The sequence below is a fragment of the Equus quagga genome, chromosome 10, assembly GCF_021613505.1.
Source record: "Equus quagga isolate Etosha38 chromosome 10, UCLA_HA_Equagga_1.0, whole genome shotgun sequence".
Lineage (NCBI taxonomy): Eukaryota > Metazoa > Chordata > Mammalia > Perissodactyla > Equidae > Equus > Equus quagga.
The window spans coordinates 18,346,113-18,359,651 of record NC_060276.1 but is presented as its reverse complement, the minus strand read 5'-3'; the positions used below and the strand labels follow the sequence as shown (position 1 = coordinate 18,359,651).

Sequence of the window (13,539 nt, the reverse complement as noted above, 5' to 3'; positions counted from 1 at the left end):
AAGTTGTAGATCACAGATCATTTTGGGTAGCACACTGTTCAAAGCATTTTAATTACTTTGAATTGCTCATCAAGCTTATTTTGGCGATGGCAATTCAAGAACTAATTAAGGAACTTTGTCATTTGTCTCTATCTTGAGGTTGCTTGTTTGTCATTGCCCTCCCCACCCCATTCCCAGCTAGAAATCCCTCATTATAAAATCAGAAAAGCCAAGTATTTTATAAGGGTCGCTTCCAGTTCTAAAATGCTATGACCCTTTAAAGTTCCCAAACAGACTACATAGCAGGTTTTTTTGGAGGAAAATAAATCAGATTTTGTGCATGTATTCAAATTTGGTACTGGATGTTGATTATCCTTATTGGAGAATTATAGTTTTGCTAAGTTGATTGCTAAATGAACAAGGACTATAAATTTCGACTAATAAAATATATTATCCTAGCCATAGTTGTGTGGAGAACATTTAAACAACCTTATGTTTATAATGGTATTTGTTAAAAATTGGAAGATTCAACTCATTTTACTAGATAGCTCATAATTTCACTAGCATTTTCCCCTTCATTTGAACATTTAATTTATCAAATATTTTGCTTTGGTAACACGAACAGATTTCAGCACAGGTCAATGGGGGTAAAAACTGGTCAATCTGTACCTTTAGGAATAGAGATTAGGAAGTTCACAATTGCTATTGACAGTGGGGTGTAGAGTAGGATGGAGATTTATTTGAGAAATTTCAGTTCAGGAAAAGTTGGCGAAGTTCGAGGGAAGATTAATTTATAGCAGAAAGCAGAAGAGTTCTCTAAGCTGAAATTCTTTGGGAAAAGGAAATATAACAATATTTAGGGCATTTTTTTTTCAAATGAACTGGCACTCCCTATGCAAGGGAAAGGGAATAAGTATAATAAAGTCATCATCAGTGAGGATGTTGGAATCCAGTCCCTGTTTTGTTAATGTAACGAATTTGTTAACGTAAGCTAATTTTTTATATATGTTGGGTGTATCATGGTGCTGAGTACAGAGCTAACTTTTATGCCCATTTATAGTAGTTCTTCTTAGCTTAGGTTTTCAGGACTAACTATCACACACACATCCCATTTTACTTGGTTTCTAAGTGTATTCTTATTTATTAATGCACTGCTCCAAATCTTTTAAAGAAGTAGATAGGGCATAAAAAATAACAACAAGCTTTATTCTTTTAGCCCTGCACCCATAGACACACATAAACATACACACTGATGATGTTTTTTGCTTTGGGTAAATGAAAATACTAGATTGTTGAAACTATTAGAGACCATTCTTTTAGAGTATTCTATAATCTCTCTGCTTCATTCTTAGTGTTTGCCAAGATTAAAATAGTTTTCTATTGACGCCATCGTGCCATCAGTGTCATTGTCTTGGGATCATAGAATGTTAAAGACAGCAGGACCCAAGAGATAATTTTCCTTAGTCCTAAGATTCCAGTGGGTAACTCCTTGCAAAGGCTATTTGATTAAATTCGTTCAAAGTATAGATTTGGTTAAAGAGGAAAATGTTGGAGGAAAATTATTCTGCAGCCACTTTCTCATTAAGAATGAAAAGGTAAGTCTACGTAAAATTCCACTTTTTCAATCAGTGTTAATTTTCTAAAAGAACTCATGGTGTTAATAATTTAGTGCTGTGCTTACAAGCTTCAAACCTATTGATTTTAATTGGAGTTCCACATCTAGAAGGAAGATAGGCAGTGAGCAAATCAATTTTGTTTTAATCCAATGCATTTTAATAAGTGTGCTGAAGATTCACCATAACATTACCTGTAATAGTTCGATATTTGCTATGAGTCCTCTGCCTCAGATTCCATCCAAAAGTGTTTATTTCTGAAAGTGCTCGAATGACATCCTTTTATTTTACCTCCAGGATGAATAGCATACAATAAGGCTGTGTCCATCACGTTAAAGTGCCCTGTGTGGGTTTGATTGAATAATGGCCTGAATAAATTAGGATACCTGTTTTATCATTTACATTTTAGCAGAATCCTTGTCTTCCTTTCATTGTATGGCCTTATCCCCCTTCCCAAATAAATGTTTTATAGTTAGGGCTTGTTATCAATCCCAGGGAATATTTATGTAACATCCTGTCTAGTCAGTAATAATCCCTTTTATTTTAATATTAATGCTTATGGTTAAACCTGATCCCTGATTGAATTGTGTATTTCTATATGTGTTTAGCCCAAAACAATTCAATGAAATTTACAGCAGAGTGATATACAGACTGTGGCTCCTCGAGACTTCTAATCATTGCATTAGAGTCTGAAATCGCCCTAGACTCTCCGGGACATACAGTAGTCACGCGGCTCTGGTTAATAGTGATTGTAGGTATGCTTCCAGAATCAGACTTGCATATACCACTGATAATGCATCCTCGTGTGTATGGCCACTACCAACTCTCCTTTGGTATCCATATTATTCAAGAACTGCTGTTTTGCGACCTAGAGAGCTCTCCAGTAGAAAGAAGAAAAATCTTGAAGTTGTCACTTTGTAAAGTTTTTATTATGTTAATCAGATATGAGAATAAGGATTGACTTAGAATTTCGTACCTATTTTAACATCCTTCAGTTTATTGAATGTGATCTCCCTTGCACCAAAAGTCAGAAATCAAACTGCAAATGAAAGGATAACCTTATGCCGAAGATTGCATTGTAGGAGGCCCCCCAGGTAAACACTCTGCAAACATCCAAGGGCCACAGTATACAAAGCACTGTACTGGGTGCTATGAGGGTACCTAGTGTTTAGTGAGACAGAGCCCACAGAGCCCCCTCCTTATTGAGCTTACTGTTGAAAGCAGAAAGGTCATGGCAATGAAAGAGAATGCAAAGATGATAAAGTGTGTGCAGTAATGGAGGTGCGAACACAGTGGAGGCTGCAGGAGGGCGAAGGAGATAGTAATTGATTCTGTTTGGGTGATCAGGTTCCCCTGGGAGTTGGGAAGGTTGGTGGGTTTTTTCTTTTAAATTAGAGGTACAGGATTTTCAGAGATGGAGGAGAGGTAGGGTATTGTCGACTGAGAAAATGGCATCATTCAAAGGCTCAAAACAAACAAAGTAGATTTTTCCCCAATGAAGCATTACATTTAAGTTTGTGTGTCTAAGCTCCTAATCACTGATGCACTGGGTTTGAGATATGGTAAGATATCCTTGAAATTTTCCCTTTAGGCACCTAGTTTTGTTGGATGTTCTAGTTCTGTATATGGACAAGTATAATTATGTTACTTTCTGAATGCTACTTTACTTTCTGAATGAATTTACTTTACAGTTAAAGAAGAGGAAGACTAATAGAACCTTAAGTCCTGTATGAGCTGAACTCCTGGCTCCCCTTGACTTCCTTGGAGCAGTCACTCATATATAATGGGACATGGCCAGCGTGAGAGGCTAGAGATCAGTCTGGGCAATAACTCTGCTGCTCTTTATCCATCTATCCTTGGCTTCTGAGCCTACTTCATTATAGTATCAGAGAGTTGGGACTTGAATGAAGCCTATGAGTGATTCGAAATTTCTTGCTGGAATAATGGGATAGTACATAGTTTTTGTTTGACTATGGAATTGACCATTTGGCCAGTGCCAGTTTATCTCTTGCCTTAATGATTGCTTCAGAACTAGAGTTGGCAAACTGCTAGTGATAGAAGGAGGGGAACAAAGGGATTTGGCTTCTAGTACTTCACAAATTCACAGTGTCAGAACAGTAAGGGATTTAGTGATCATTTAGCCCACCTCTGTCTCTCTCATACAGATGGTGAAGCCAACATTTAATTGCTGATTTCTTGTAATTTCCAGGATAAACAAAATTAAGCCAATTTTGCCTGACCTCTCTGCTCTCTTTACTTCTGTAATACTTATAAGAAACCAGACCGCCCTTTTCCTTTGGAATGGCTGTAAGGTCAGAGAGAAATGAGCTAAATGATGCAATGGAATTTGCATCCAGCATTTATTGTGATGATAGCCTTCACTTTTGGTTTATTGAAAGAAGAGTGTGATTGTTTGCAGGATGTTTCCTTTCCCTTCCCCATGGATATAATTAAAGATTTAAGGGAATTTCAGATCTGAGAGAGTTAGTCAAAAAGACAAAATTAGTTATTTCATTTAATTTAAGAGCTCTTAGATCCAAAGATGATTTAGCTGGCTGAACAAAATAACCTGACATTTCTACTTTCAATTAAATTTAAAGATCTATCTGGGAAATGGAGCTAATAAAAGTGTTGCCTATTATGACTTTGTTTCTTACTTGAGGATTTCTAAAAGTGGGGGAAGTTATTAAATTTCTTCTCATTCTTTATTTCATTTTTCTTTAGAAAAACGTGTTATGTGGTAAAATGACAACAGAATCAAATAATTGTTTCATTTTTCTTTACTCGATTGTAAATTCAACTGTCTTACAAACATATGTAAAGAACTGCGTTCTTCACATCCCAGAATGTGTTCTCCTTCCTTCATTGTTCTTTTCCCCTGCCTCCTAACTTGCTGTTCTCTATGATCTGTTGAGTAGGCGGAATTAAGATGAAGGAATATTATCAATTATTCTTTTGTTCTTAAAGAGGAAGTAGATGCAAAATTATTAATCAGGATAAACTCCTCAAATGGCTGTGTTATTCATGCAGCTATGTCAAAACCTTTGTAATAATTTTAATGAAGTTATCCTTTACTAAAATATTTGCATTCTAAGTATTTTTGCTAATGAGTTACATTTAAAAATAGAAATAATAAAATAAAGAGAAGATGAAAAAGTACTTATAAATCTAATTATATATTTGCCTGATGAACACATTTTTCTTGTTGCTAGGCACAATATTGCTGAAAGTTTAAATTGTTGCCTTAAGAGTACAAAATATTACTGCATGAGACCTTTGACTTTATCCTTTGCCATTAAGACCAGGGCTGCTTTGCTGCTCAAAACTGCCTTTTAGGTGAGTGAGTAAAGACAGGAACTCAGCTGTGAGTTGATAAAATGCTGTCTGATGACCACAAGGAAGCCCAGGGTTGTTGTAACTACATTTCTGACTACGTTCATTTATCCCATTGCATATATGTAAAATGAGACAATTTGACTTCCACTTTATGTTGCAAAAGCAGGTTATAATAACCTTTGAGAGAGATGTAAAAATGTGAGTATGCCATAAAAATAGGTAAACTAAGAATATTTTCTTTATGTGCTTAGATAAATATTTTGAGCTCTCATAAACATGGAAATGCAAACTCAAATGACTGACCACCCAAAGAAGTTTGACCTCAAGCCCAATTCTTCATGTTTAATTTGAGACGTATACAGACATAATTATCTTAGTTCTTATTCTGTCATATGCTAAATATAGTGAAGCTAAATATTTTACTTCAGTAATATAAATCACAGAGGTGTCTTAAGAATTCCATAGGGGGCCAGCCCCGTGGCCGAGTGGTTAAGTTCGCGCGTTCTGCTGCAGGCAGCCCAATGTTTCGGCAGTTCGAATCCTGGGCGCAGACATGGCACTGCTCATCAAACCACGCTGAGGCGGCATCCCACATGCTACAACTAGAAGGACCCACAGCTAAGAATATACAACTATGTACCGGGGGGCTTTGGGGACAAAAAGGAAAAAAAATAAAATCTTTAAAAAAAAAAAAGAATTCCATAAAATTTCATCAGATGCTTGTAATATGAACCCGAGGTTGTACAAAGTGGAGAAATACTCTAACATCACATTCTTCAAAAGTCTCTATGAGTTTGTTTTATCCTTCTCATTGTTAAAGTAATCTGAGTAGTCATACGGTCATTTGAACAATTCTATGCCTATATATAACCTAGCACAGAATTATTATTTTTATTCTTGGACAATTTCATCAATTTGAGGGTCTTTTTTTATGAAGAGAACTGAAAACCTTAGTGTTAAGGGCTACTGAATTCTATAATAAATCACTGATAAAGCTGACATTGGAGCTGTTGGCTTCTGGACATTGGATCCTATGGGAATCATAGTATAGAATACCAGCCCTACCTTGTTTCCCATGCTCTAGAAGCTGGCCCATTCTCGTCTGGTTATTGACATGGACAAAAATGGGCTGAGAATCGTAACTTTGCCAGAAAGGCAAGATTACATGCAGGTCGCTTCTCTGAAAGATTGTAGTATGAAGTATTTGGTAATTGTGCATATATGCAGGGATCAGTCAATTGTGTAGAGGTTCAAAAATTATAAGAAATCATAGCATTCAAAGAATAGGAAAGTCCTATTTTGAGTTTTTCAAATGCTTTTGTTTAAACTTTTTCAAATTCAAAAAATTACATTAATAAAATAAATTATAAGAATTCATAGCATTCAAAGAATAGGAAAGTCCTATTTTGAGTTTTTCAAATGCTTTTAAGTTTAAATTTTTTCAAATTCTTTAAATGTAGGGCTATTACTAAGTAGACATTAGACAATTGTATGATCTGTTCATAGTGGAAAATAATCTTGGTTTTATAGCAAAAGAGTAGAGTTTAAGTTACAAATTAACCCAAGTTGTAGTGAAAGAACCTTAGATTTAAGAGTCAGGAGACTTGAGTTCAAGTTTGAGCTTTGCCGCTAGTTAACTGCCGTATATCCTTAAACAATTTATAACCTCTCTGGACTACAGTTTTCTCTCTGTAAAAATAGATTTGTGATCAGATGTTTGCTAAATTCCTGTTCATCTCAAAGATTCTATAATTCTTTTAATTCCAGGATTTCTGCTTCCCTTCTTAACCTCTCCCTACCTCTACCATCACTTTGACATAAATGGCCTTAAATTTCATGGTTTCCATTAGGTGATATTAACCCAGGACACAGAAGGCATACAATAAATACTTGTTGCTTTATTGGAGTTGGATTAAATGACCTATACATTTCCTTCCAGCTCTAAAAGCCTATGACTGTTGGAGTTCCATCCAGGGAGAAGTCAATTTGTGCTTAGATCATATATGGCACTTTAAAAAGACAGATGGTGTCCTGTGGTCTTTCTTGAACTCAAGCAGTACTAAGAGGTATATGGCTGTTGATTTTTAATATTTTTTTTTCTTCTGACAGTATCTTGATTAGGAAGCACTCAACAAACTTTTGAGGCAATGTTCATAGGGCAGTTGAAAAATCTTAACATAGTCAATCATAATAGAACTAATTGAATTTGAAGCTCGTAGATCCACTAGAGAATAACTTATATTTATATGCACCCTACTTGTTAGATGACAGGTAATACTATAGAGATGGAAGTAATCCAGAAAAGCCTTTCCTCTCTAATTTGGGAGAACTAATCTGAGCAATTTAAATAGGTAGCTAACTGGGTATGCCTCTAGTTTTTAGTACATCATTAGGCTAAAGTTTTCAGTTACTCTCTGTGATTGTCAGGGCATCTTGAGTTCACTGCTGTCACTCCTGGTGTTACCGCTTGAGAATTTGAAGAGCGTAAGAGGTCTTCCTTTCTAAGCCTTTATATCATTAGCACATTCTTTGCTCATCATTTCCCATATACCCCTCCTCATCAGTGAGTCACTGAAAGGCCTATACACAGATCAGTCTTTGCAAAGTGCAAAAAGTATCTTATAGCCAAGAGCATTCATAGTATGGATTTTATTAAGATAGGGAGGCAAGTGCAAAACTTAGAGTTCAACCTTGCTCTTCTTGGTTCTTGGTTCTTGAAGGTCCTTTCACCTGAACTCAACCCTTCCTAGTCAAATCTTCTGAGAAATCTATCGTCTCTTCCCTAAATCTATTATGTGTTCACTCTCGGCTCCAGACTAGAGGTCTTACTTAGCTACTGCAGATTCAAAGAAACTATATTTTTTAACTTTGGTTCTTTCCCACCTTTGGCTCTCCAGGTCTCCATTCTGTTAGAACCTCAAGGCTAATTCTAATTCAGTCTATAATTTTCTTGTTTATCCCGATCACTTATTCCTAATGCCCCCTCATGGGGTTCAGAACACGCTACCCCAAAATATAGCACCTTGGCATATTGAATATTTGAAGCTGAAGGAGTTTGAGAAAACTGCAGAAGCACGAAGGTTACTGTCACTCCCCCTCTTCTCCCCTGAAGCAGATCCTAAGACCCTCATGTGAGAGGTGCTCTCCCTATACCCAGAGGAAAGGAGCATCCTTGTCTCCAAAGACAAAGAGACGCCAAGAAGAATCTGAACAAACACACCTCGCTGAGCTTCCCCCGGTTTACTACACTTAGCTCATACTCTTGGCCCTATCACATCTTCCCACGACTTTCCACACTTCATCAAACCTCGCATAAAACCCCACAAGTTTAACCATTTCCTCGAGCCTTCACTTCCTTATGGAGGCTCCCATGTCACACAAAACTTATATTAAATAAATTTATATACTTCTGTCCATCTGTCTCTGTCAGTTTAATTTTCAGACCCGGCCAGGGACACCAAGAAAATCAAGGAAATCTTTTGTCCTCTCCTACATCCCGCTCCATGATTCGTACCTACTTTCTACTGGCTAACTAGGACTAAATTTTCACTCCTTAGCAATGTTGACTGTTACCTCAAAACTGTCATCAATTAAATCTTAACTTGTTAAACACCCTATTATTACATAGACTATACTGGGTAAAGAAAATGTTCGAGAATACATAGACAAAGAGTATGGGATCTATTGTGTGTGTTTTGGTACATACTACGTGTCTGGTCATATTTTGAGAGTAGGTACTAACTTCAGAGAGGTGTTCTTAGAAGAAGTGTAGCAGACTTAATTTTTAAAATATAGGTATGTATATATAAATACCAAAGTCCTCTTAGTTTTATTTTCCTCTCCAAGTTGTCCACTTACAGTGTGCAGAGTTAGAAGAGAGCCGTGTGCTTGCCTGGGGGAAAATAAGGGTAATGGGTTCCCCGTAATCAACGATACAAATTTCAGATGTGTCTACTCCATGGTTCCTAAATGCTGATCTTAAGACTGGTGCCAAAATGACTACATAGGGAATAGTTTGTAGTACTTTTTTAAAAAAAAAATACTGATTGCTGGGCCTCAATCTTAGAGATTCTGACTCAGTAATTTTGGAATAAGGCCTAGGTATCTGCATTTTAAAAGTTGTGCTTGTGCTTCTAATTTGCAGCCAGGACTGGAGAGCACTTAGAGAACCTTTAAGAGTTCTTCCAGCCTCTGATTCTGTGAGTTAAGTGTGCAGGAAGTCTTCTTCCCTCTGCCCCTGACTTTCCACAGGAGACAAGCAAGAGGATCATCTTGCATTTTTCCATTTTGGACTTCCTAAGAGTATTTCCCTACTGAAAGGTCCTTGTTATTGTTGTTGTTGTTTTAGTGGTAATGATACCTTCTGTCTAAGACTTAAATTTGTAGAGGCCGGCCCCGTGGCCGAGTGGTTAAGTTCGTGTGCTCCGCTTCGGCAGCCCGGGGTTTCACCGGTTCGGATCCTGGGTGCGGACATGGTACCACTCGTCAGGCCACACTGAGGCGGCGTCCCACATGCCACAACCAGAAGGACCCACAACTAAAATATACAACTATGTACTGGGGGGATTTGGGGAGAAAAAGCAGGAAAAAAAAGAAGATTGGCAACTGTTGTTAGCTCAGATGCCAATCGTTAAAAAATAAAAAAAAGGCAAATTTGTAACAGTGTGCTTAGAACTGAAGAGTCCAAATCCAAGCAAAGGAGAGGTAGAGAGTGCGAAGGGCTCGTGAGAATGTCCTGAGGTGACTCTGTCAGGTTTTCATTTTCACAGACATATTTTTGAGGGGCACATATAAATCGTCTACTAATAGTTTGTAAATCAATGTGAAGTGAATTTAGTAATTCCTCCTATTTGTTGCTGCAGAATTTAGAGCTCCTTCCTGGGCTAACTCTTTGAGAAGGCAATGCAAATACAAATATAGTAGTAAACTATAATTTTGCAGTAGAGATAGAAAGATTTGGAAATTTTAATATTCTTCAAAGAATATTTGATTGAGTGGAGAGGGAGCTGACTTGACTTGATTTTCTTAGAGGCTCTGAAGAAGAGTGATGTGGATGATTGGGCAAATCAGGTTCTTTGTATAGGTAGCTTTTAAATTGCATTACTTGGGATGTTTACCGTTTATTTTCTTGACTTTTGCCCTGTTATGAAAAACAGAAAAGAAATCTGTCTTAATAAAGACTTAGGACGCTTTGATTTAAGAAGCTGGTGAGATAATACTTAGGTATTATCTATCCACGATTCAGGAATTGGTAAATAGGGCAGGGACCTATCCCTCAGGTAGTCAAGGAGGCGAGGTTATACTAGTGAACGCTCGTTCTCATGATTCCCTCCATTCTGAAAGTTTGGGTTTTTCATGAGAAGTTTTAGTCCCCAAATAAAAGAGTGGGAAGTGCAAACATTGTGTAAATGATAGATCTTTCTCCAACTTGGTATTCATTGATTTAAAATCTTAAACTATATTGATGAGTTAGGATTCACTTCAGAGTTTCTTTAAAATGCAAAATGTGACTTGATTTTTAAATCTTTGATTTACATACTTTCAGGAACTCATTTATTGTAGAAAGCAAGAGCAGCTGTGTGCTCCCTGGGGCTGATTGTTTCAGTCAAATCCTTTTAAAACATGAATTATGAACATTAGGATTTAATCTTTGTTTCTTGCAACAAAAATTTCTGGTTTTAAAGTTAACGAAAACACTTCTTAGTCCAGAATGTGTTATCAGAAAGTATGTACTATGTATTTTTTAATCAATGGTATATTTACAACTTTTAGATTTGTAGTTACATGAGAAAAACTGAAAGATTTGATTTTTTTATTTTTCCAAATCCACCGAATTTAATAAGTTATAGGGAGGCAAACTTACCACCAAGCTGTTTGGTGAGTTTTTTTGCTGCCAGGTAATAGAAAGACAAGAACCATCACCAAAAGTAGGAAGAGATAACTTGTGGGTTAGCTACTGTGTAATAGTAATCACAATGAGCTACAATGCCAAGGGAACCAATAATGATGATACTCAAGTTTTGGAGAAGGTATTATAACAAAATGTGAGCATTAAAGAGGCATTTGCAACCTACAAGAAGTCTAAATTATTTTTAAAAGCCTATACAGGAAGGTCAAAATGTATTTGCTTCGTGTGGGTGCTCGAGGTAGGTGGGGATAACAAGTGGCTTGCAATATCAGAGACTACTACATAGAAAGTGCATCTTTTAGAAGTGGAAAAAATCCAATCAAGGAGAAGGGGAAGCTTGTAAAGTAAGCAGGTCATGTGCAAATTGTATTTTAGGCAGGTTGAAAAAGAAAGGTTGGTGAAATTCTTTAAAAACAGTCGTAAGTATTTAAGTTACTCAAAGGTGTGCAGTTTACTGGAGTACTAGTGGATCTATTTGGTGATGATGGTACAAAGAACTTGAGAGAAAACTAGTAACCTTTAATGATGTCTTTCTCTAATAAGAGAAGATATAAGGAAACATACTGATTCTGTAATTATCTCCTGAAATTGAGGACTAGGTAACATTATAGCAAATGAACAGACAATCTAGGTCAGATTGACAGATTAAATATAGACAGCTCACCAAAACTAGATAGCATCCTCCTATATTTTTAAGGAGCTCAAAGTAAAGTTTAAGACGTAGACTAATTAAGCACCTAAGTATAACTTAATAGCGTTCCTATGGGGAGGGAGGTTTGGAAATCTTGTGTTTCTACTTTATCAGTAGCATTTATTCAGCAATATGAGTTTAAGTAAGGATATAAAAATTGTCTTGTGGGAATAAAATTTTAATTCAAAATTGTATAAGACAAAGGATATTTCCAAATCGGGAAAGGACAGTGAATTTGTCAATCTAAGTCATGCCTATACATTTGTTAACCTAAAAACCTATGCTTGATTCCAGATTTTATTGTAGCAAAATTTTGACTTATTATGGATTCCCACTGTGAGATGAGTTGTGGGAGTTCAACATATTACCATTTCCCTCATGAGTACTAGCAATTATGGTGAAGCTATAGAATCTTATTTCGGCCATTGATGAGAACATTGCATATGGATAGAATCCCACGTAAAGAAAAAAAGACTTGTAAATTCTCGAGTGTTCTGTGCTGTTTACATGCTGGTTTAGAAGTACAGGTGGGGTGATTGGGATGTCCGAGCTGGAGAGAGAGGAGAGTTAAAGGGTAATGTTTTGCTGATAGGATGTTAGGTTCTCTCACTGTCGCTACCATCGCATTGATGTGCAAATTGTGTATTCTTAAAAGTTCCTGTCCATTTTGCAGGCACCGGAGACAACATTTGCTCTGTGGGATTGTTTGTGGTGGTAGGATCAGCTCAACTCAGTTAGTGTGGGCGATTCAGTAGAATATGGACTGGCTGGCTGTTTAGGATTGCAGTTGTTCCAACAAAGCACATGTGCAGAGTCAAGGGAGTTTGTATTCTTTTGAAAAATGTGTGATGTCTTATCTGATTTATTTTCCTTCATTTAAACAAATGTGCTGCAAAACATTCCTTCTCTCCTTTCTTTCTCTCTCCCCCCTGGTAGAATAATATAGCCGATCCAGAAGAACTGTTCACAAAATTAGAACGCATTGGGAAAGGCTCCTTTGGAGAAGTTTTCAAAGGAATTGATAACCGTACCCAGCAAGTGGTTGCTATTAAAATCATAGACCTCGAGGAAGCCGAAGATGAAATTGAAGACATTCAGCAAGAAATAACTGTTTTGAGTCAGTGCGACAGCTCATATGTAACAAAATACTATGGATCATATTTAAAGGTAATGTGTGTGCTATATTATTTAAGTCATAAGGTATTTTCATTATAAGTTTTTCTTTGTTTTTTTTTTTAAATTCTGTTTTTTGAAAGGCAATGTCTTAAATTAGGATTTGGCAGTCTTTGGCCTCCAGGCAGAATCCAGCTCCATTTATAGTGCCAAATAGACTGTTTTTCGATTTAGCAGCTGTATCCTGAATGCATCCCAGTCCTCAGCTGCACCGTTTTTCCACACCTGAACTTCTGAGTTGATGGAGGAGCAGAAATGTAGCTGGTCCTTGAGACATATCCTTTGTCAGAAAAGAGCTTTCCCCCTGGGCTTTCATACATTATTCTTGATGATCCAGTCTGTCTCAACCTCAGAATTGATGGAATATGTAAATACTGTATGTCACTTATTCCGCTGAGTTACAGTGGTTATTTACACATCTCTCTGTCCCTCCAGGTTGTGAGCTCCTTGATGGCAGAGAGTTTATAGCTCAACCAGTCTTGGTTTTTACATCACTCAGTACAGGGCATGGCACATCTTAAGCACATAATAAATATTTGTTGAAATGGAATTAAATGGAATAATATCTGTTCCCCACCTCCTCCAAAGAAGAAAAGTTGGATTTTTAGTTTCCGTGGAATTAACAGACATTAAAGTTCCAGCAGATGGAGATGTTTCAGCATAACAATAAACTCTTTGGTTAGTAAAACCCAAGAGTTCTTGGGTTCCAGAGTTCGAAGTCAGGATTGGTATCTATTGAAATGTGAAGAATAAATAGGTAGAAACATCTAGCTTATGTTAGAGTTTAAATTATTTTAAAATAAAAAATTTCTGTGCTTGTGTTGAAATTTTTCAAAGGA

General features: G+C 36.7%; 1 protein-coding gene across 1 annotated transcript in view; it reads left to right on the top strand.

Annotated features, from left to right (window-relative positions):
- Positions 1-13,539, top strand: part of STK26 (serine/threonine kinase 26) — a 49,495-nt gene that overhangs the window by 15,788 nt on the left and 20,168 nt on the right. The window contains exon 3 of the mRNA XM_046674115.1: positions 12,464-12,694. Within this exon, the coding sequence (XP_046530071.1) occupies positions 12,464-12,694 (231 nt within the window). The remainder of the gene's footprint in view (positions 1-12,463; positions 12,695-13,539) is intronic.